This window comes from Chiloscyllium punctatum, chromosome 8 (assembly GCF_047496795.1).
Source record: "Chiloscyllium punctatum isolate Juve2018m chromosome 8, sChiPun1.3, whole genome shotgun sequence".
NCBI lineage: Eukaryota > Metazoa > Chordata > Chondrichthyes > Orectolobiformes > Hemiscylliidae > Chiloscyllium > Chiloscyllium punctatum.
The window spans coordinates 134,081,714-134,107,080 of NC_092746.1; the positions used below are offsets into that span (position 1 = coordinate 134,081,714).

At 55.8% G+C, this 25,367-nt stretch overlaps 1 protein-coding gene across 1 annotated transcript in view; it reads left to right on the plus strand.

The window, feature by feature from the left end:
- LOC140480941 (plectin-like) overlaps positions 1 to 25,367 on the plus strand; it is an 85,417-nt gene that overhangs the window by 37,482 nt on the left and 22,568 nt on the right. The window contains 3 exon segments of the mRNA XM_072576554.1: positions 1,505 to 1,609; positions 2,470 to 2,568; positions 6,139 to 9,519. Of these exon segments, the coding sequence (XP_072432655.1) occupies positions 1,505 to 1,609; positions 2,470 to 2,568; positions 6,139 to 9,519 (3,585 nt within the window).

Sequence of the window (25,367 nt, forward strand, 5' to 3'; positions counted from 1 at the left end):
GAGTAGGTGAGGTTTGTTTTCATTAGAAAAAAGGAGATTGAGGGGGGACCTGATTGAGGTTTACAAAATCATGAAGGGTATAGACAGGGTGGATAGAGACAAGCTTTTTCCCAGGGTGAGGGATTCAATAACGAGAGGTCACACGTTCAAGGTGAGAGGTGGAAAGTTTAAGGGGGATACATGCGGTAAATACTTCACACAGAGGGCGGTGGGCGTCTGGAACGCGTTGCCAGTCGAGGTGGTAGAGGCAGGTACGGTAGATTCATTTAAGATGTGTCTGGACAGATGCCTGAGTAGGTGGGGAGCAGAGGGATACAGATGGTTAGGAATTGGGCGACAGGTTTAGACAGTAGATTTGGATCAGCTCAGGCCTGGAGGGCCGAAGGGCCTGTTCCTGGGCTGTACATTTTCTTTGTTCTTTGTAGGAGTGAGTGTGGTTGTGTCAGTGAATGAGGGAGTGAGTGGGTGAGTGTGTGTGTGTGTGTGTGTGGGGTGAGTGTGTGAGTGAGTGTGTGTGTGTGTGTGTGTGTGTGTGGGGTATGTATGTGTGTGTGAGGGGTGAGTGAGGGGTGAGTGTGTGAGTGAGTGTGTGTGTGTGAGGGGTGAGTGTGTGTGAGGGGTATGTCTGTGTGTGTGTGTGAGGGGTGAGTGTGTTTGAGGGGTGGATCTGTGTGTGTGTGTGTGTGTTTGTGTGTGTGTGTGTGAGTGAGTGAGTGTGTGTGTGTGTGAGGGGTGAGTGTGTGTGAGGGGTGAGTGTGTTTGAGGGGTGGGTCTGTGTGTGTGTGTGTGTGTGTGTGTGAGGGGTGGGTCTGTGTGTGTGTGTCTGGTATGTGTGTGTGTATGTGTGTGTGTGTGAGGGGTGAGTGTGTTTGAGGGGTGGGTCTGTGTGTGTGTGTGTGTGTGTGGGGTGGGTCTGTGTGTTTGTGTGTGTGTGTGTGTGTGGGGTGGGTCTGTGTGTTTGTGTGTGTGTGTGTGAATGTGTGAGGGGTGGGTCTGTGTGTGTGTGTGTGTGTGTGTGTGTGTGTGTGGTATGTGTGTGTGTGTGTGTGAGGGGTGGGTCTGTGTGTGTGTGTGTGTGTGTGTGGTATGTGTGTGTGTGTGTGTGTGAGGGGTGGGTCTGTATGTGTGTTTGTGTGTGTGTGTGTGGGGTGGGTCTGTGTGTTTGTGTGTGTGTGTGAATGTGTGAGGGGTGGGTCTGTGTGTGTGTGTGTGTGTGTGTGTGTGTGTGGTATGTGTGTGTGTGTGTGTGTGAGGGGTGGGTCTGTGTGTGTGTGTGTGTGTGTGTGTGGTATGTGTGTGTGTGTGTGTGAGGGGTGGGTCTGTGTGTGTGTGTGTGGTATGTGTGTGTGTATGTGTGTGTGAATGTGTGAGGGGTGGGTCTGTGTGTGTGTGTATGTGTGTGTGTGTGTGTGTGTGTGTGTGTGTGTGGGGTGGGTCTGTGTGTGTGTGTGTGTGTGTGTGAGCAGGAGGTTGCTGTGTGCCCTGATGTGCTGTGTTCCCCCAGGACTACGAGCTGCAGTTGGTGACGTACAAAGCTCAGGTGGAACCCCTCGCATCTCCAGTGAAGAAACAGAAAGTCACATCAGCATCAGACAGCATCATCCAGGAGGTAGGAGAGACCCTCGTACCTTCACACTCCTGCCACCTTGATACCCTCACACCCTCACAGTCCCATCCACCTCTCCCTCCACCCCTCTGCTTCTGATATCCAAACCCTCCCACTTATAGAGTCATAGAAATGTACAGCATGGAAACAGACCCTTCTGTCCAACCTGTCTATGCCGACCAGATATCCCAACCCAATCTAGTCCCACCTGCCAGCACCCGGCGCATATCCCTCCAAACCCTTCCTATTCATATACCCATCCAAATGCCTTTTAAATGTTGCAATTGTACCGGCCTCCACCACATCCTCTGGCAGCTCATTCCATACACGTACCACCCTCTGCATGAAAAAGTTGTGCCTTAGGTCTCGTTTATGTCCTTCCCCTCTCACCCTAAACCTATGCCCTCTAGTTCTGGACTCCCCGACCCCAGGGAAAAGACTTTGTCTATTTACCCTATCCATGCCCCTCATAATTTTGTAACCCTCTATAAGATCACCCCTCAGCCTCCGATGCTCCAGGGAAAACAATCCCAGCCTGTTCAATGTCTCCCTATAGCTCATACCTCCAACCCTGGCTCACCCCACCCTTTCAGCCACCTCCAACCCCCTCCTTCAACACACTCCCCTCACCCATCTCCCCCAATCCCTCTTGCCCTCCTCTCTGTTCACACCTTATCTCTATCCCTCCCCCTCCTCTCATTGCCATCCTCCTCCTCCAGCTTTCCCCTCCTGCCTCATCTCCCTGTGGCTTTTCCTACACAGTCTGCACCCTGGGCATAGGACTGGCACAGCCCTGGCAGTGATGGTGCTGGGCGAGGTTCTGTGAGGGAGCTCTGGGACTGATGCTCGCCTGTTGTTTTCAGTATGTGGACCTGCGGACTCGCTACATTGAGCTGATGACCTTGTCCAGCCAGTACATCAAGTTCATCACCATCAACCTGCAGCGACTGGAAACTGAGGAGGTGAGGCTTGGGGGTGGGGAATGGGGGCCCTACGGGTGGTACCCATGGGAGGGTGGGGGTGGGGAATGGGGGCCCTGGGGGTGGTACCCATGGGAGGGTGGGGGTGGGGAATGGGGGCCCTGGGAGTGGTACCCATGGGAGGGTGGGGGTAGGATGGGGCCCTGGGGGTGGTACCCATGGGAGGGTGGGGGTAGGATGGGGCCCTGGGGGTGGTACCCATGGGAGGGTGGGGGTGGGGAATGGGGGCCCTGGGGGTGGTACCCATGGGAGGGTGGGGGTGGGGAATGGGGGTCCTGGGGGTGGTACCCATGGGAGGGTGGGGGTGGGGAATGGGGGTCCTGGGGGTGGTACCCCTGGGAGGGTGGGGCTGTATCTGGACATAGGTTTGGACAAGGGGGTTAGAAAGTATGGGGTGAAGGGTCAGGGTGTATGGGGTGAAGGGTCAGGGTGTATGGAGTGAAGGGTCAGGGTGTATGGGGTGAGAGGTCGGGGTGTATGGGGTGAAGGGTCAGGGGGTATGTTGATGGGGAGAGGTTGTTTGGCTTTGTTGGAAGTTTGGACGTCAGCGTTCTAGGAATGTGGATGTAATTTTAATTACAAAGCAAAGTGTGTGGGCAAAGGAGTGAAGGGTAAAACCCATCAGAGCAGCTCTGTCCTACTCAAACCCCATTCATCATCTCCGAAATAACTGCGACTTTATTGGAGCTAAGAGTGGGCACACAAACTACAAGCTGTACAAAAACCATTTTAACACAAGTGATGACTGTGTCCAGCTGAACAGCAGTGTAAGACTTGGACTGGGATTCCCTCAATCTGTTAAAAAGATGAGAATCATCAATGATGTAATTTTTAGAGACATGAGACAGAGACAGAGACAGAGAGAGAGAGAGAGAGAGAGAGAGAGAATGAGAGGGAGGGAGAAACCTTTCTTTATTCTCTTACCCGCTGTGGGCTTCACTGGTTGGACCAGCATGTGTTGGCTATCCCGAACTGCCCTTGATCTGTGTGGCTCACTTGGCCATTTCAGAGGGTGGCTGAGAGTTGACCATGTTGCTGTGGGTCTGGAGTCACGTGTAGGCCCAGACCAGGTAAGGATGGCAGATTCCTTCCCTGAAGGACATTAGTGAACCAGGTGGGGTTTTTCCCAACAATTGACAATGGACTCATGAGCAACGTCAGACCACCTCCATATTTCACAAGTCCTGAATAGAATGTAAATCCCACCAGTTACTGTGGTGTGGATTTGAACTGAAGGCCCCAGATCGTGAGCAGGGGGTCCCTGCTGTGTAAAGCCTCTGAGTTTTCAAGGTATTGAGCAGCATTGTTTTAATGTTTTTGAATTTTTTTTTGGCTGTTAATGAGGTTACTTACTTGCTAAGTGTTTTATCTTCTTGTTTATCTTTCAAAACCTTCTCCCTGCATTCGGGTGCGGCCTTCTGTTCTGCTTATTATTCTGTTTGTTGGGCAGTGATTAAGGTAAATGAAGATGTGGATTGTCACTGCTGGCTGGAAGGTGTTCTCTCCAATACTGCATGTTCCTGCTCAGTCCAGACTGAGCTTCAGGTGTTGTGACAGTGCTCAGTCCGTCCGTCCATCATCTCGTGCTCTCCCTCTCTCTCTCTCTCTCTCTCACACACACATTCTCTCTATTTCTCGCTCTGTGTCATCAGATACATCATCAACTCCATTGGTTGTTCCTTGGTTTCTCACTTGGTGCTGCCCTGGTGTTGGGTGCTTGGTATCCAATGTCTGGTTGATCACATCTCCTGTACTTTAAACCTGTCGAGCTAAGTGGGGACTGTGACCTTCTGCTGTTTAGTGCTTTGTGATCAGGAGTGTTTAAGACTCTGTCCCTCACTGCTGTGCTCACTAAAGCTGGAAGGTGAACCTGACTTCCTCGTTAATTCGAGCTGGTTTCGGGGCTTCTGTCAACATGAGCTGTCCCTTGGCAAAGACCCCAAGCTAGGAGCCAGCTGTTGTGTGCAGTAGATGGTCAGGGATTTGGTGGTGAACGGGACATGGTGTAAGTGCCGAGGCGCTGTGGTTGCACCTTGTTTCATGATGGTTTAACGTACAGAGATGTTGCAATAGTTGCCACTGAGATGTTGTCTCATTGTTTCTGGGCAGTGGGACTGGGCAGTTGCATGATTGTCTCGAGTGATTCCATATTCCATCCATTCACCTTGTTCCATCTCCAGACACAATTCCAACATGGACTCTGTCCCTGTAAGTCTATCAAAACCCTCATTCAATGGGGCCCAGTGCCCTCTCCCTCATCCAATGGGAGCCCAGTGACCTCTCCCTCACTCAATGGGAGCTCAGTGACCTCTCCTTCATCCAATGGGAGCTCAGTGCCCTCTCCCTCACTCAATGGGAGCTCAGTGCCCTCTCCCTCACTCAATGGGAGCCATGTTCTCTCCCCCAACCAATGGGAGCCCAGTGCCCTGTCTCTCTCACTCAGTGGGAGCCCTGTTGTCTCCCATAACCAATAGGAGCCCAATGCCCTCCTCCCCAACCAATGGGAGCCCTGTGCTCTCCCTCAATCAATGGGAGCTCAGTGACCTCTCCTTCATCCAATGGGAGCTCAGTGCCCTCTCCCTCACTCAATGGGAGCTCAGTGCCCTCTCCCTCACTCAATGGGAGCCATGTTCTCTCCCCCAACCAATGGGAGCCCAGTGCCCTGTCTCTCTCACTCAGTGGGAGCCCTGTTGTCTCCCATAACCAATAGGAGCCCAATGCCCTCCTCCCCAACCAATGGGAGCCCTGTGCTCTCCCTCACTCAATGGGAGCTCAGTGACCTCTCCCTCACTCAATGGGAGCTCAGTGCCCTCTCCCTCACTCAATGGGAGCTCAGTGCCCTCTCCCTCACTCAATGGGAGCCATGTTCTCTCCCCCAACCAATGGGAGCCCAGTGCCCTGTCTCTCTCACTCAGTGGGAGCCCTGTTGTCTCCCATAACCAATAGGAGCCCAATGCCCTCCTCCCCAACCAATGGGAGCCCTGTGCTCTCCCTCAATCAATGGGAGCCTGGTGTCCACTCTCTCAACCAATGGGAACCCAGGCAAAAGTGAGGACTGCAGATGCTGGAAACCAGAGTCTAGATTAGGGTGGTGCTGGAAAAGCACAGCAGGTCAGGCAGCATCCGAGGAGCAGGAAAATCAACGCTTCAGGCAAAGGCCCTTCATCAGGAATGGGAACCCAGTGCTGTCCCACAACTAGTAGGAGCCCAGTGTTCACTCCCTTAACCAATGGGTGCCCAGTGTCCACTCTGTCAACCAAGCCTCTTCCTTAACTAGTGGGAGTCCTGGGCTCCTCCCCAACCAATGGGAGCCCGCTATCAAATTCCTCACCTAATGGGAGCCTAGTATTGACTGGGGCCAGTTTGGTCACTGAAGTCCAGTCGCTAATTGGAGAGGTCTGTGTGCCCAGTCCCTAGTGATTGGCTGCCATTCCCTGTAGTTCTGGTTGGTTTGTGCTCGGTTCTTCACTCAGGCCTGAGGAGTTGTCTGATTTGTTGCTGGCTGTTGTTGTTGGTGCTGACGTTGCTTCTGTCCATCATTCTCACACTTAGAAAGCTGCAGAGGAGCTGAAAGCTGAGGAGCGCAAACGTTTGGAAGAAGTGGAGGCCCAGTTAGAGAAACAGAAGCAGTTAGCTGCTGCTCACGCAAAGGCCAAAGCTGACGCTGAGAAGGAAGCAAAGGAGCTACAGCACAGGATAGAAGAAGAGGTGAGCAAGAGGGAGGCAGTAGCACTGAATGCAGAAAACCAGAAGCAGAATGTTCAACAAGAGTTAAACCAACTGAAAAGCTCCTCGGAAATTGAAATCAAGAAGAAGACAAAGATGGTGGAGGATGTTCTCCTCAGCCGTACCAAGATTGAGGAAGAGATTCGAATTATCCAGTTACAGTTAGAGACTTCCCAGAAACAGAGAGCATCTGCTGAGTCAGAACTACAACAACTGAAAGCCCAAGCTGAGGAAGCAGAGAAACAGAGGAAGACAGCACAGGACGAGGCTGAGAGACTTCGCAAACAGGTGAACGAGGAGTCCCAGAAGAAGAAACAAGCAGAGGAGGAACTGAAGCTGAAGATTCTGGCAGAGAAAGATGCTGCTCGTGAGAAACAAAAGGCTTTGGATGACCTGCAACATTTCAGGAACCAAGCTGCAGATGTGGAAAGGAGAATGAAGCAAGCTGAGCTGGAGAAGGAGAAACAGCTTCTGCTTGCTCAGGACGTCGCTCAGAAAAGTGCAGCAGCTGAGCTCCACAGCAAACGCCTCTCCTTTGAGCAGAAAACAACTGAGCTGGAGTTATCCCTGAGACAGGAGCATCAGACTGTGACCCAGTTACAGGAGGAGGCTACACGGTTAAAACGGCAACAGGAGGATGCAGAGAATGCCAAGCAGGAAGCAGAGAAGGAGCTGGAGAAATGGCGTCAGAAAGCAAACGAGGCCCTTCGCTTAAGGCTGCAGGCAGAAGAGGTGGCTCACAAAAAGTCCCTTGCTCAAGAGGAAGCTGAAAGGCAGAAGGAAGAAGCCGAGCGTGAGGCCAGGAAGAGAGTGAAAACGGAGGAATCGGCGCTGAGGCAGAAGGAGATGGCTGAGCAGGAGCTGGAGAAACAGAGGAAGCTGGCCGATGAAACGGCACAGCAGAAACTCTGTGCAGAGCAGGAGTTAATCCGTCTGCGAGCGCAAACTGAGAACGGGGAGCAGCAGAGACTCCTCCTCGAGGAAGAACTGTACCGGCTGAAGAACGAGGTGAGTGAGGCCCTTCGCCAGAGGAAACTATTGGAGGAGGAGCTGGCCAAGGTGAAAGCAGAGATGGAGATGCTGCTGCAGCTGAAACTGAAAACTGAGGAAGAAACCAGGTCGACGACAGAAAAGACCAAACAGATGCTGGAGACCGAGGCACAGAAGATGAAAGAGCTGGCGGATGAGGCAGCAAAGCTGCGATCTGCAACAGAGGAAGCCAAGCGCCTGAGACAGATCGCTGAAGATGAAGCCAGTCACCAGAGGAGTGAGGCTGAGAGGATCCTGAAGGAGAAACTTGCTGCGATTAATGATGCCACTCGCTTAAAGACAGAGGCAGAAATGGCACTGAAGGAAAAGGAAGCTGAAAATGCGCGTCTGAGGCGACTGGCCGAGGATGAGGCCTATCAACGGAAGCTTCTGGAAGAACAGGCCATGCAGCACAAGCAAGATATCGAGGAAAGGATTACTCAGCTGAGGAAGAGCTCTGACCTTGAGTTGGACAGGCAGAAAAGCATTGTGGAGGAGACTTTGAAACAGAGGAGAATCATTGAGGAAGAGATTCAGATCCTCAAACTGAACTTTGAGAAGGCTTCGGAAGGCAAGTCTGATCTGGAAATTGAGCTGAGCAAGTTAAAGAACATTGCAGAGGAAACTCAGCGCAGCAAGAGAGAGGCCGAGGAGGAGGCTGACAAACAGCGATCCCGGGCCTTGGAAGAAGCAAAGAAGAGGCAAGAAGCTGAACACAAAGTGAAAGAAATCCTCGCCGCTGAGGAAGAGGCTGCTCGGCAACGCAAGGCTGCACTGGACGAGGTTGAGCGGCTGAAGAAAAAATCAGAAGAGGCCTGGAAACAGAAGGAACTGTCAGAGAGAGAGGCGGAGAGGCAGATCAACCTGGCACAGGAGGCTGCTCAAAAACGTATTGATGCTGAGGAGAGAGCTCACTTAGCCACAGTGCAGCAGAAGGAACAGGAATTGCTACAAAGCAAGCAACAGGAGAAGACGATTGTGGACAACCTGAAGGAACAGGCCGAGAATGCCAAGCGCCTGGCAGAGGAAGCTGAACAGGCAAGGCTGAAAGCTGAACAAGAGGCAACGTTCTGCCGACAACAGGCAGAAGAAGCTGAGAGACTGAAGGAGCAGGCAGAGAAAGACGCTCAGGGAAAAGCCAGGGCTCAACAAGACGCTGAAAAGAGGAGGAAAGAGGCCGAATTTGAAGCTGCCAAGAGAGCGAAAGCTGAGGAGGCAGCTCTAAAACAGAAACAGCTGGCTGACGCAGACATGGAGAAACACAAGAAGTTTGCCGAGCAAACACTGAGACAGAAATCGAGTGTGGAGCAAGAACTGACTAAAGTGAAGCTGCAGTTGGAAGATACAGACCACCAGAAATCCATCTTGGATGAAGAGTTACAACGTTTGAAATCGGAGGTGACAGAGGCCATCAAACAGAAGACGCAAGCTGAGGATGAACTCTACAAAGTCAAAATCCACATGGAAGAGTTGATTAAACTGAAGACGAGGATTGAAGAAGAAAACAAGATGTTGGTTTTGAAAGATAAGGACAACATGCAGAAGCATCTGGCTCAGGAAGCTGAGAAAATGAAGAAGCTGGCTGAGGACGCAGCCCGGCTCAGTGTTGAGGCACAAGAATCAGCCCGTCAGAGAAAGCTCGCAGAGGAAGACCTGGCCCAACAGAGGGCACTGGCTGATAAGATGTTAAAGGAAAAGATGCAGGCAATTCAGGAGGCAAACCAGCTGAAAGCAGAGGCAGAAATGTTGCAGAAACAGAGAGACCAAGCCGAGGAACAGGCCAAGAAACTTTCGGCAGACAAACTGCAGATGCAGCAACGGCTGGAGGCCGAGGCTGAAGAATTCCAGAAACTTCTGTTGAGTGAACGTCAGCGTCAGGTTGAGATCAGTGAGGAAGCTCAACACCTGAAAACGTTAGTCTCCGAACTGACTGAGGCTCAGGCCAGAGCCGAACAGGAAGCGAAGAAATTCAAAACCGAAGCAAAGGAGATCAGCTTGAAGCTTCACGATATAGAACAGGCAACAAGAGAGAAGGCCAGCACTGTGCAGAAACTCGAACTTCAGTGGATCCAGAGTAAGAAAGAAGCCAGTGAGCTACAGGACGCCATTGCTGCGTTAGAGAGCGAGAAAGAGAAACTCAAACAAGAGGCAGAGCTACTCCAACAGAAAGCAAAGGAGGTAATGTTACTGACCGTCACCTGGGACTGACCGTCACCCTGGTACTGACCGTGACCCTGGGACTGACCGTGACCCTGGGACTGACCGTCACCAGGGACTGGCCGTGACCCTGGGACTGACCGTCACCAGGGACTGGCCGTGACCCTGGGACTGACCGTCACCCTGGGACTGACCGTCACCTGGGACTGACCGTGACCCTGGGACTGACCGTGACCCTGGGACTGACCGTCACCAGGGACTGGCCGTGACCCTGGGACTGACCGTGACCCTGGGACTGACCGTCACCAGGGACTGGCCGTGACCCTGGGACTGACCGTGACCCTGGGACTGACCGTGACCCTGAGACAGACTGTGATCCTGGGATTGACCGTGACCCCGGGACTGACAGTGACCCCGAGACAGACAGTGACCCCGGAACTGACCGTGACCCTGGGATTGACCCTGACCCCGGGACTGACCATCACCCTGGGACTGACCGTCACCCCAGGACTGACTGTGACCCCAGGACTGACCCTGACCCCGGGACTGACCCTGACCCCGGGACTGACCCGGACCCCGGGACTGACCCTGACCCTGGGACTGACCGTAACCCTGGGACTGACCGTGACCCCGGGACTGACCATCACCCTGGGACTGACCATGACCCCAGGACTGACCCTGACCCTGGGACTGACCGTCACCCCAGGACTGACTGTGACCCCAGGACTGACCCTGACCCTGGGACTGACCGTCACCCCGGGACTGACCATGACCCCAGGACTGACCCTGACCCTGGGACTGACCCTGACCCCGGGACTGACCGTCACCCTGGGACTGACCGTGACCCCAGGACTGACCATGACCCTGGGACTGACCCAGACCCCGGGTCTGACCCTGACCCTGGGACTGACCATGACCCCGGGACTGACCATCACCCCGGGACTGAGCCTGACCCCAGGACTGATCCTGACCCTGGGACTGACCGTGACCCCAGGACTGACCATCACCCTGGGACTGACCATGACCCCGGGACTGACCCTGACCCTGGGACTGACCGTGACCCCGGGACTGACCATGACCCCAGGACTGACCCTGACCCTGGGACTGACCGTCACCCCGGGACTGACCATGACCCCAGGACTGACCCTGACCCTGGGACTGACCCTGACCCCGGGACTGACCGTCACCCTGGGACTGACCATGACCCCAGGACTGACCCTGACCCTGGGACTGACCCAGACCCCGGGTCTGACCCTGACCCTGGGACTGACCATGACCCCGGGACTGACCATCACCCCGGGACTGAGCCTGACCCCAGGACTGACCCTGACCCCGGGACGGACCCTGACCCCGGGACTGAGCCTGACCCCGGGACTGACCGTGACCCCAGGACTGACCCTGACCCTGGGACTGACCCGGACCCCTGATCTGACCCTGACCCTGGGACTTACCGTGACCCCGGGACTGACCGAGACCCCGGGACTGACCGTGACCCTGGGACTGACCCTGACCCCGGGACTGACCCGGACCCCGGGACTGACCCGGACCCCGGGTCTGACCCTTGACCAAGACACCGGGACAGACCGTGACCCTGGGACTGACCATGACCCTGGGACTGACCCTGACCCCGGGACTGACCTTGACCCCGGGACTGACCATCACCCCGGGACTGACCCTGACCCTGGGACTGACCGTGACCCCGGGACTGACCGTGACCCCGGGACTGACCATCACCCTGGGACTGACCATGACCCCAGGACTGACCCTGACCCTGGGACTGACCGTCACCCCAGGACTGACTGTGACCCCAGGACTGACCCTGACCCTGGGACTGACCGTCACCCCGGGACTGACCATGACCCCAGGACTGACCCTGACCCTGGGACTGACCCTGACCCCGGGACTGACTGTCACCCTGGGACTGACCGTGACCCCAGGACTGACCATGACCCTGGGACTGACCCAGACCCCGGGTCTGACCCTGACCCTGGGACTGACCATGACCCCGGGACTGACCATCACCCCGGGACTGAGCCTGACCCCGGGACTGACCATCACCCCGGGACGGACCCTGACCCCGGGACTGAGCCTGACCCCGGGACTGACCGTGACCCCAGGACTGATCCTGACCCTGGGACTGACCCGGACCCCTGGTCTGACCCTGACCCTGGGACTGACCGTGACCCTGGGACTGACCGTGACCCTGGGACTGACCCTGACCCCAGGACTGACCTGGACCCCGGGACTGACCCGGACCCCGGGTCTGACCCTTGACCAAGACACCGGGACAGACAGTGACCCTGGGACTGACCATGACCCTGGGACTGACCCAGACCCCGGGACTGACCTTGACCCCGGGACTGACCGTGACCCTGAGACTGACCGTGAACCTGGGACTGACCCTGGGACTGACCCTGACCCTGGGACTGACGATGACCCCGGGACTGACCGTGACCCTGGGAATGACCGTGACCCCGGCACTGACCCTGACCCCGGGACTGACCGTGACCCCGGGACTGACGATGACCATGGGACTGACCGTAACCCCGGGACTGACCCTGACCCCGGGGCTGACGATGACCCCGGGACTGACCATGACCCCGGGACTGACCCTGACCCCGGGACTGACGATGACCCTGGGACTGACGATGACCCTGGGACTGACCCTGACCCTGGGACTGACCATGACCCTGGGACTGACCATGACCCTGGGACTGACCCTGACCCCGGGACTGACCCTGACCCCAGGACTGGCGATGACCCTGGGACTGTCACCCCGGACCACACTGACCATCGCCCCCGGACTGGCCATCAAACCCAGACCAAACTGATCATCATCCCTTAACTGTACTGACCATCTCCTCCCAGACCACACTGGCCATTGCCCCCAGACAATACTGACCATCACCCCAGACCACACTGACCATCACCCCAGACCACACAGACCAGCACCTCCAGACCACACAGACCAGCACCTCCCAAACCACACTGACCATCACCCCAGACCACACAGACCAGCACCTCCAGACCACACAGACCAGCACCTCCCAAACCACACTGACCATCACCCCAGACCACACAGACCAGCACTTCCAGACCAACACTGACCATCACCCCAGACCACACTGACCAGCACTTCCAGGCCAACACTGACCAGCCCCTCCCAGACCAGACCTTCCACACCACACTGACCACCCCTCCCAGACCACACTGACCATCACCTCCAGGCCAACACTGACCAGCCCCTCCCAGACCAGACCTTTCAGACCACACTGACCACCCCTCCCAGACCACACTGACCATGAATAACCAGCCCCCCAGATCACTCTGACCATCACCCCAGACCACATTGACCATCAAAGACCAGCCCCTCCCAGACCACACTGACCAGTCCCTCCCAGACCACTCTGATCATCACTGACCAGCCCCTCCCAGACCACATTGACCAGCCCCTCCCAGACCACACTAATCATCACTGACCAGTCCCTACCAGACCACACGGACCATCACCCCTAGACCACATTGACCATCACTGATCATCCCCTCCCAGACCACACTGACCATCACTGACCAACCCCTCCCAGGCCTCACTGACCAGCCCCTCCCAGACCACACTGACCAGTCCCTCCCAGACCACTCTAGCCATCATTGACCAGCCCCTCCCAGACCACACAGACCATCACTCACCAGCCCCTCCCAGACCACACTGATCAGCCCCTCCCAGACCACACTGATCAGCCCCTCCCAGACCACACTGACCATCACTGACCAACCCCTCCCAGGCCTCACTGACCAGCCCCTCCCAGACCACACTGACCAGTCCCTCCCAGACCACACAGACCTTCACTCACCAGCCCCTCCCAGACCACACTGATCAGCCCCTCCCAGACCACACTGACCATCACTGACCAACCCCTCCCAGGCCTCACTGACCAGCCCCTCCCAGACCACACTGACCAGTCCCTCCCAGACCACACAGACCATCACTCACCAGCCCCTCCCAGACCACACAGACCATCACTCACCAGCCCCTCCCAGACCACACTGACCAGTCCCTCCCAGACCACTCTAGCCATCATTGACCAGCCTCTCCCAGACCACACTGACCATCACTCTGAGACCACTCTAACCATCACTGACCAGCCCCTTCCAGACCACACTGACCAGCCCCTCCCTGAGCACACTGACCATCGCCCCCAGACCACACTGCCTATCCCTGACCAACCCCTCCCAGACCACACTGACTGTCCCTGTCCATCACCCCCAGACCACACTGACTGTCCCTGTCCATCACACCCAGACCATACTGACTGTCACTAACCATCACCCCCCCAGGCCACAGTGTCACTGTCATCACCCCCAGACCACACTGACCATCACGCCCAGACCACTCTGTTACTAACCATCACCACCCAGGCCACACTGTCATTGACCAGCACCTCCAAGACCACACTGACCATTACTCCAGACCACATTGACCATCACGCCCAGACCACACTGACCATCATGCCCAGACCACTCTGACTGTCACTAACCGTCACCACCCAGGCCACACTGTCACTGACCAGCACCTCCAAGACCACACTGACCATTACTCCAGACCACATTGACCATTACTCCAGACGACACTGACCATCACTCACAGACCACATGGACCATCACCTCCTAGACCACACTGACCAGCACCAAACAACACCTCCCAGACCACACTGATCAGGCCCTCCCAGACCACACTAATCATCACTGACCAGTCCCTACCAGACCACACTGACCATCATCCCCAGACCACATCGACCATCACTGATTATCCCCTCCCCGACCACACTGACCCTCACTGACCAGCCCCACCCAGACCACACTGACCATCACCCCCCAGACCTCATTGACCATCACTGATTTTCCCCTCCCAGACTGCACTGACCATCACTGACCAGCCCCTCCCAGGACACACTGACCAGCCCCTCCCAGACCACACTATCACTGACCAGCCCCTCCCAGACCACTCTAGCCATCATTGACCAGCCTCCCAGGACACACTGACCAGCCCCTCCCAGACCACACTATCACTGACCAGCCCCTCCCAGACCACACTGACCAGCCCCTACCTGACAACACAGACCATCACTGACCAGCCCCTTCCAGACAACTCTAGCCATCATTGACCAGCCTCTCCCAGGACACACAGACCAGCCCCTACCTGACCACACAGACCACACTGACCATCACCCCAGACCACACTGGCCATCACTGACCAGCCCCTCCCAGACCACATTGACCAGCCCCTCCCAGACCACTCTAGCCATCATTGACCAGCCTCTCCAAGACCACACTGACCATCACTGACCAGCCCCTTCCAGACCACACTGACCAGCCCCTCCCTGAGCACACTGACTATTGCCCCAGGCCACACTGCCTATCCCTGACCAACCCCTCCCAGACCACACTGACTGTCCCTGTCCATCACACCCAGACCATACTGACTGTCACTAACCATCACCCCCCAGGCCACATTGTCACTGTCATCACCCCCAGACCACACTGGCCATCACCCTCAGACCACACTGACCATCACGCCCAGACCACTCTGTCATTAACCATCACCACCCAGGCCACACTGTCACTGACCAGCCCCTCCCAGACCACACTGACCATCACCCCAGACCATACTGACCATCACTGACCAGCCCCTCCCTGAGCACACTGACCATCGCCCCCAGACCACACTGCCTATCCCTGAGCAACCCCTCCCAGACCACACTGACTGTCCCTGTCCATCACACCCAGACCATACTGACTGTCACTAACCATCACCCCCCAGGCCACACTGTCACTGTCATCACCCCCAGACCACACTGACCATCACCCTCAGACCACACTGACCATCACGCCCAGACCACTCTGTCATTAACCATCACCACCCAGGCCACACTGTCACTGACCAGCACCTCCAAGACCACTCTGACCATTACTCCAGACCACATTGACCATTACTCCAGACCACACTGACCATCACCTCCAGACCACACTGACCATCACTACAGACCATACTAACCATCACCCCCAGACCACACTGACCATCACCCTCAGACCACACTGACCATCACGCCCAGACCACTCTGTCATTAACCATCACCACCCAGGCCACACTGTCACTGACCAGCACCTCCAAGACCACTCTGACCATTACTCCAGACCACATTGACCATTACTCCAGACCACACTGACCATCACCTCCAGACCACACTGACCATCACTACAGACCATACTAACCATCACCACCCAGGCCACACTGTCACTGACCAGCACCTCCCAGATCACACTGACCATCACACCCAGACCACACTGACCATCACTGACCAGCCCCTCCCAGGCCACACTGACCAGTCCCTACCAGAAAACACTGACCATCAACCCCAGACCACATTGACCATCACTGATTATCCCCTCCCAGACCGCACTCACCATCACTGACTAGCCCCTCCCAGACCACACTGATCATCACTGACCAGCTCCTCCCAGACCACTCTAGACATCATTGACCAGCCTCTCCGAGGCCACCCTGACCAGCCCCTCCCAGACCACACTGACCATCACAGACCAGCCCCTCCGGGACCACTATAACCATCACTGACCAGCCCCTCACATACTGCACTGACCAGACCCTCCCAGACCACACTGACCAGCCCCTCCCAGACCACACTGGCCATCACTGACCAGCCCCTCCCAGACCACACTGACCAGTCCCTCCCAGACCACTCTAGCCATCATTGACCAGCCTCTCCCAGACCACACTGACCATCACTGACCAGCCCCTCCGAGACCACTCTAACCATCACTGACCAGCCCCTTCCAGACCACACTGACCAGCCCCTCCCTGAGCACACTGACCATCGCCCCCAGACCACACTGCCTATCCCTGACCAACCCCTCCCAGACCACACTGACTGTCCCTGTCCATCACACCCAGACCATACTGACTGTCACTAACCATCACCCCCCAGGCCACACTGTCACTGTCATCACCCCCAGACCACACTGACCATCACGCCCAGACCACTCTGTTACTAACCATCACCACCCAGGCCACACTGTCATTGACCAGCATCTCCAAGACCACACTGACCATCACTCACAGACCACATGGACCATCACCTCCCAGACCACACTGACCAGCCCCTCCCAGACCACACAAATTATCACTGACCAGTCCCTACCAGACCACACTGACCATCACCCCCAGACCACATCAACCATCACTGATTATCCCCTCCCCGACCGCACTGACCATCACTGACCAGCCCCTCCCAGACCACACTGATCATCACTGACCAGCCCCTCCCAGACCACACTAACCGTCACCCCCAGACCACATTGACCATCACTGATTATCCCCTCCCAGACTGCACTGACCATCACTGACCAGCCCCTCCCAGGCCACACTGACTATCACTGACCAGCCCCTACTTGACCACACAGACCATCATTGACCAGCCTCTCCCAGGCCACACTGACCAGCCCCTCCCAGATCACCCTAACCCTCACTGACCAGCACCTCGCACACCACATTGACCATCACTGACCAGCCCCTCCCGGACCACTCTAACCATCACTGACCAGCCCCTCCAAGACCACACTGACCATCACCCCACACCACACTGACCATCACTGACCAGTCGCTCCGAGACCACTCTAGCCATCATTGACCAGCCTCTCCCAGACCACACTGGCCATCACTGACCAGTCCCTCCCAGACCACACTAACCAGTCCCTCCCAGACCACTCTAGCCATCATTGATCAGCCTCTCCCAGACCACACTGACCATCACTGACCAGCCCCTTCCAGACCACACTGACCAGCCCCTTCCAGACCACACTGACCAGCCCCTCCCTGAGTACACTGACCATCGCCCCCAGGCCACACTGCCTATCCCTGACCAACCCCTCCCAGACCACACTGACTGTCCCTGTCCATCACCCCCAGACCACACTGACTATCACGCCCAGACCACTCTGTTACTAACCATCACCACCCAGGCCACACTGTCACTGACCAGCACCTCCCAGACCACACTGACCATTACTCCAGACCACATTGACCATTACCCCAGACCACACTGACCATCACTCCCAGACCACATGGACCATCACCTCCCAGACCACACTGACCAGCACCAAACGGCACCTCCCAGACCACACTGACCATCACTACAGACCACACTGACCATCACGCCCAGACCACTCTGACTGTCACTAACTGTCACCACCCAGGCCACACTGTCATTGACCAGCACCTCCAAGACCACACTGACCATTACTCCAGACCACATTGACCATTACCCCAGACCACACTGACCATCACTCCCAGACCACATGGACCATCACCTCCCAGACCACACTGACCAGCACCAAACAACACCTCCCAGACCACACTGACCATCACCTCCCAGACCACACTGACCATTACTCCCAGACCACATGGACCATCACCTCCCAGACCACATTGACCAGCACCAAACAACACCTCCCAGACCACACTGACCATCACCTCCCAGACCACACTGACCATTACTCCAGATCACATTGATCAGCACCAAATGGCACCTCCCAGACCACACTGACCATCACTAATTGGCACCTCCCAGACAACAATGACCATCACATTGACCATCACCCCAGACCACACAGACCAGCACCTTCAGACCACACTGACCATCACCTCCCAGACCACACTGACCATCACTCCTGGACCAACACTGTCATCACCCCAGACCACACAGACCAGCACCTCCAGACCACACTGACCATCACTCCCAGACCAACACTGACCATCACCTCCAGACAACACTGACCATCACCTCCAGACCAACACTGACCAGACCCTCCCAGACCAGACCTTCCACACCACACTGACCACCCCTCCCAGACCACACTGACCATCACTCCTAGACCACACTGACCAGCCCCTCCCAGACCACTCTAACCATCACTGACCAGCCCCTCCCAGACCACACTGACCATCACCCCAGACCATACTGACCATCACTGACCAGCCCCTCCCAGAGCACACTGACCATCACTCCCAGACCACACTGCCTATCCCTGACCAACCACTTCAGACCACACTGACTGTCCCTGTCCATCACCCCCAGACCACACTGACCATCACCCAGACCACACTGACCATCACTGACCAGCCCCTCCCAGACCACTCTAACCATCACTGACTAGCCCCTCCCAGACCACACTGACCAGCCCCTCCCAGACCACACTGACCAGCCCCTCCCAGACCACTCTAACCATCACTGACCAGCCCCTCCCAGACCACACTGACCATCACCCCAGACCATACTGACCATCACTGACCAGCCCCTCCTAGACCACACTTACCATCACTGACCAGCCCCTCCCAGACCACACTGACCAGCCCCTCCCAGACCACACTGACCAGTCCTTCCCAGACCACTCTAGCCATCATTGACCAGCCTCCCCCAGACCACACTGATCATCACTGACCAGCCCCTCCAAGACCACTCCAACCATCACCGACCAGCCCCTCCCAGAGCACACTGACCATCGCTCCCAGACCACACTGACCATCACTGACCAGCCCCTCCCAGAGCACACTGACCATCACTCCCAGACCACACTGCCTATCCCTGACCAACCACTTCCAGACCACACTGACTGTCCCTGTCCATCATCCCCAGACCACACTGACCATCATGCCCAGACCACTCTGTCACTAACCATCACCACCCAGGCCACACTGTCACTGATCAGCACCTCCCAGACCACACTGACCATCACTACAGACTACACTGACCATCACACCCAGACCACTCTGACCAGCACCAAATGACACCTCCCAGACCACACTGACCATCACTACAGACCACACTGACCATCATGCCCAGACCACTCTGACTGTCACTAACCATCACCACCCAGGCCATACTGTCACTGACCAGCACCTCCCAGACCACACTGACCATTACTCCCAGACCACAATGACTATCACCTCCCAGACCACACTGACCATCACTACAGACCACACTAACCATCACCTCCCAGACCATACTGACTGTCACTGACCGGCACCTCCCAGGCTGCACTGACCATCACTAAATGGCACCTCCCAGACCATACTGACCATCACTCCAGACCACACTGACCATCACCCCAGACCTCACTGACCACCACACCCATACCACACTGACCATCACCCCAGACTACCCTGACCATCACTCCCAGACCACACTGACCATCACCTCCCAGACCACACTGACCAGCACCAAACGGCACCTCCCAGACCACACTGACCATCACTACAGACCACACTGACCATCACGCCCAGACCACTCTGACTGTCACTAACTGTCACTACCCAGGCCACACTGTCATTGACCAGCACCTCCACGACCACACTGACCATTACTCCAGACCACATTGACCATTACCCCAGACCACACTGACCATCACTCCAAGACCACATGGACCATCACCTCCCAGACCACACTGACCAGCACCAAACAACACCTCCCAGACCACACTGACCATCACCTCCCAGACCACACTGACCATTACTCCAGACCACATTGATCAGCACCAAATGGCACCTCCCAGACCACACTGACCATCACTAATTGGCACCTCCCAGACAACAATGACCATCACATTGACCATCACCCCAGACCACACAGACCAGCACCTCCCAGACCACACTGACCATCACTCCTGGACCAACACTGTCATCACCCCAGACCACACAGACCAGCACCTCCAGACCAACACTGACCACCACTCCCAGACCAACAATGACCATCACCTCCAGACCAACACTGACCATCACCTCCAGACCAACACTGACCAGACCCTCCCAGACCAGACCTTCCACACCACACTGACCACCCCTCCCAGACCACACTGACCATCGCTCCCAGACCACACTGACCATTACTGACCAGCCCCTCCCAGGCCACACTGACCATTACTGACCAGCCCCTCCCAGACCACACTGACCATCACCCAGACCACACTGACCATCACTGACCAGCCCCTCCCAGACCACTCTAACCATCACTGACCAGCCCCTCCCAGACCACACTGACCAGCCCCTCCCAGACCACACTGACCAGCCCCTCCCAGACCACACTGACCATCACCCCAGACCACACTGACCATCATTGACCAGCCCCTCCCAGACCACACTTACCATCACTGACCAGCCCCTCCTAGACCACACTGACCAGCCCCTCCCAGCCCACACTGACCAGTCCTTCCCAGACCACTCTAGCCATTGTTGACCAGCCTCCCCCAGACCACACTGACCATCACTGACCAGCCCCTCCCAGAGCACACTGACCATCACTCCCAGACCACACTGCCTATCCCTGACCAACCACTTCAGACCACACTGACTGTCCCTGTCCATCACCCCCAGACCACACTGACCATCACCCAGACCACACTGACCATCACTGACCAGCCCCTCCCAGACCACTCTAACCATCACTGACTAGCCCCTCCCAGACCACACTGACCAGCCCCTCCCAGACCACACTGACCAGCCCCTCCCAGACCACTCTAACCATCACTGACCAGCCCCTCCCAGACCACACTGACCATCACCCCAGACCATACTGACCATCACTGACCAGCCCCTCCCAGACCACACTTACCATCACTGACCAGCCCCTTCCAGACCACACTGACCAGCCCCTCCCAGACCACACTGACCAGTCCTTCCCAGACCACTCTAGCCATCATTGACCAGCCTCCCCCAGACCACACTGATCATCACTGACCAGCCCCTCCGAGACCACTCCAACCATCACTGACCAGCCCCTCCCAGAGCACACTGACCATCGCTCCCAGACCACACTGACCAGCCCCTCCCAGACCACTCTAACCATCACTGACCAGCCCCTCCCAGACCACACTGACCATCACCCCAGACCATACTGACCATCACTGACCAGCCCCTCCCAGAGCACACTGACCATCACTCCCAGACCACACTGACTGTCCCTGTCCATCACCCCCAGACCACACTGACCATCACGCCCAGACCACTCTGTCACTAACCATCACCACCCAGGCCACACTGTCACTGATCAGCACCTCCCAGACCACACTGACCATCACTACAGACTACACTGACCATTACACCCAGACCACTCTGACCAGCACCAAATGACACCTCCCAGACCACACTGACCATCACTACAGACCACACTGACCATCACACCCAGACCACTCTGACTGTCACTAACCATCACCACCCAGGCCATACTGTCACTGACCAGCACCTCCCAGACCACACTGACCATTACTCCAGACCACACTAACCATCACCTCCCAGACCACACTGACCATTACTCCAGACCACACTAACCATCACCTCCCAGACCATACTGACTGTCACTGACCGGCACCTCCCAGGCCGCACTGACCATCACTAAATGGCACCTCCCAGACCATACTGACCATCACTCCAGACCACACTGACCATCACCCCAGACCTCACTGACCACCACACCCATACCACACTGACCATCACCCCAGACTACCCTGACCATCACTCCCAGACCACACTGACCATCACCTCCAGACCACACTGACCATCACCTCCAGACCACACTGACCATCACCCCAGACCACACTGACCATCACCCCAGACCACACTGACCATCACTCCCAGACCACACTGACCATCACCCCAGACCTCACTGACCATCACTCCCAGACCACACTGACCATCACCCCAGACCACACTGACCATCACCCCAGACCTCACTGACCATCACTCCCAGACCACACTGACCATCACTCCCAGACCACACTGACCATCACCCCAGACCTCACTGACCATCACTCCCAGACCACACTGACCATCACCCCAGACCTCACTGACCATCACTCCCAGACCACACTGACCATCACTCCCAGACCACACTGACCATCACCCCAGACCTCACTGACCATCACTCCCAGACCACACTGACCATCACTCCCAGACCACACTGACCATCACCTCCAGACCACACTGACCATCACCTCCAGACCACACTGACCATCACCCCAGACCACACTGACCATCACTCCCAGACCACCCTGACCATCACCCCAGACCACACTGACCATCACCTCCCAGACCACACTGACCATCACTGACCATCACCTCCCAGACCTCACTGACCATCACCTCCCAGACCACCCTGACCATCACCCCAGACCACACTGACCATTGCCCCAGACCACCCTGACTGTGAGTTTGCTGTGGACTGTATTTGGACTGGAGTGTGTTTTGCTGATGAGTTTGTCTCGTGTGGGATTAGTGCTGGTTGCTGCTGGCTTCTCTAGTTACTGCTTTCAGTTTGACGTTGCCCCCAGGTCAGGCCTCGATTCTCTCTGAGCAGATTGAACAATGTTGGGATAGTGAGTATTCAATCATTTAACACAAGCTAAGACTCTCTGTCTGCGGCTGTGCTCAACGTGCAGTCCCTGTGCATGCTGTCCCCAGGGCTCACATCTTAGTGACCACTTCTGAGGTGTCACTCTTTGCTCATCACATCAACCCCCTCCCTCCCCCTCGCTCACTCCTTACTCCCTCCTTCTCACTTTCTCCTTCCCTTGTAGATGGTGGGCAGGCCTTGGGGAGTCAGGAGGGGAGTAACTCGCTGCAGGATTCCCAGCCTCTGACCTGCTCTTGGAGCCACTGTGTTTATGTGGTGGGTCCAACTGAGTGTCTGGTCACTGGTCACCCTCAGGATGTTGATAGTGGGGGAGTCAGTGATGGTAACACCATTGAATGTCAAGGACTGGTGGTTAGATTATCTTTAATTGGAGATGGTCATAGCCTGGTATTTGTGTGGCACAAATATTACTTACCATTGTTCAGTGTAAGCCTGGATATTGTTCAGATCTTGTTGCATTTGAGCATAGACTGCTTCAGTATCTGAGGAGTGACAAATGGTGCTGAACATTTTGCAATCTTCAGTGAACCTCCCCACCTCTGACCTTATGACAGAGGGAAGGTCACTGATGAAGCAGCTGAAGATGGTTGGGCCTAGGAGCCTCCCCTGAGGAACCCCTGCAGAGATGTCCTGGAGCTGAGATGACAGACCCTCCACAATCACAACCATCTTCCTTTGTGTCGGGTATGACTCTAACCATCGGAGTGCTTGCCCCCTGACACCCAGGGAGTCCAGTTTTGCCAGGGCCCCTTGATGTTAAGGGCTGTCCCTCTCCCCTCCCCTCTGGAATCCAGCTCTTCTGTCTATGTTTGACCCAAGGCTGGAATGAGTGACCCTGGGGGAACCCAAACTGGGCGTCACTGAGCAGGTTATTGCTGAGCAGGTGCTGCTTGGTAGCTCTGTTACTGACACCGTCTATCACTTTACTGATGGGACGGTAATTGGTCAGGTTGGACTTGCCCTGCTTTTTATGGAGAAAGTGAGGACTGCAGATGCTGGAGATCAGAGCTGAAAATGTGTTGCTGGAAAAGCGCAGCAGGTCAGGCAGCATCCAAGGAGCAGGAGAATCGACGTTTGGGGCATCAGCCCTTCTTCAGGAATGCTGATGCCCGAAACGTCAATTCTCCTGCTCCTTGGATGCTGCCTGACCTGCTGCACTTTTCCAGCTTTTTATGTACATGGCATACCTTGGTAATGTTCTACATTGTTAAACAATAGACAATAGGTGCAGGAGTAGGCCATTCTGCCCTTCGAGCCTGCACCACCATTCAATATGATCATGGCTGATCATCCTCAATCAGTATCCTGTTCCTGCCTTATCTCCATAACCCTTGATTCCACAATCCTTGAGAGCTCTATCCAACTCTTTCTTAAATGAATCCAGAGACTGGGCCTCCACTGCCCTCTGGGGCAGAGCATTCCACACACCTACCACTCTCTGGGTGAAGAAGTTTCTCCTCATCTCTGTCCTAAATGGTCTACCCCGTATTTTTAAGCTGTGTCCTCTGGTTCGGCACTCACCCATCAGCGGAAACATGTTTCCTGCCTCCAGAGTGTCCAATCCTTTAATAATCTTATATGTCTCAATCAGATCCCCTCTCAGTCTTCTAAACTCAAGGGTATACAGCCCAGTCGCTCCAGTCTTTCAGCGTAAGGTAGTCCCGCCATTCCAGGAATTGACCTCGTGAACCTACGCTGCACTCCCTCAATAGCCAGAATGTCTTTCCTCAAATTTGGAGACCAGAACTGTACACAGTACTCCAGGTGTGGTCTCACCAGGGCCCTGTACAGCTGCAGAAGCACCTCTTTGCTTCTATACTCAATCCCTCTTGTTATGAAGGCCAGCATGCTATTAGCCTTCTTCACTACCTGCTGTACCTGCATGCTTACCTTCATTGACTGGTGTACAAGAACACCCAGATCTCTTTGTACTGCCCCTTTATCTAACTTGACTCCATTTAGATAATAATCTGCCTTCCTGTTCTTGCCACCAAAGTGGATAACCATACATTTATCCACATTAAACTGCATCTGCCATGTATCCGTCCAGATTACTTGCTTACAGTGTGGAAACAGGCCCTTCGGCCCAACAAGTCCACACCGACCCGCCAAAGCACAGCCCACCCAGACCCATTCCCCTACAATTACCCCTTCACCTAACACTACGGGCAATTTAACATGGCCAATTCACCTGACCTGCACATCTTTGGACTGTGGGAGGAAACCGGAGCACCCGGAGGAAACCCACGCAGACACGGGGAGAATGTGCAAACTCCACACAGTCAGTCACCTGAGGCGGGAATTGAACCCGGGTCTCTGGCACTGTGATGCAGCAGTGCTAACTACCGTGCCGCCCACCTAACCTGTCCAGGTCACCCTGTAATCTCCTAACAT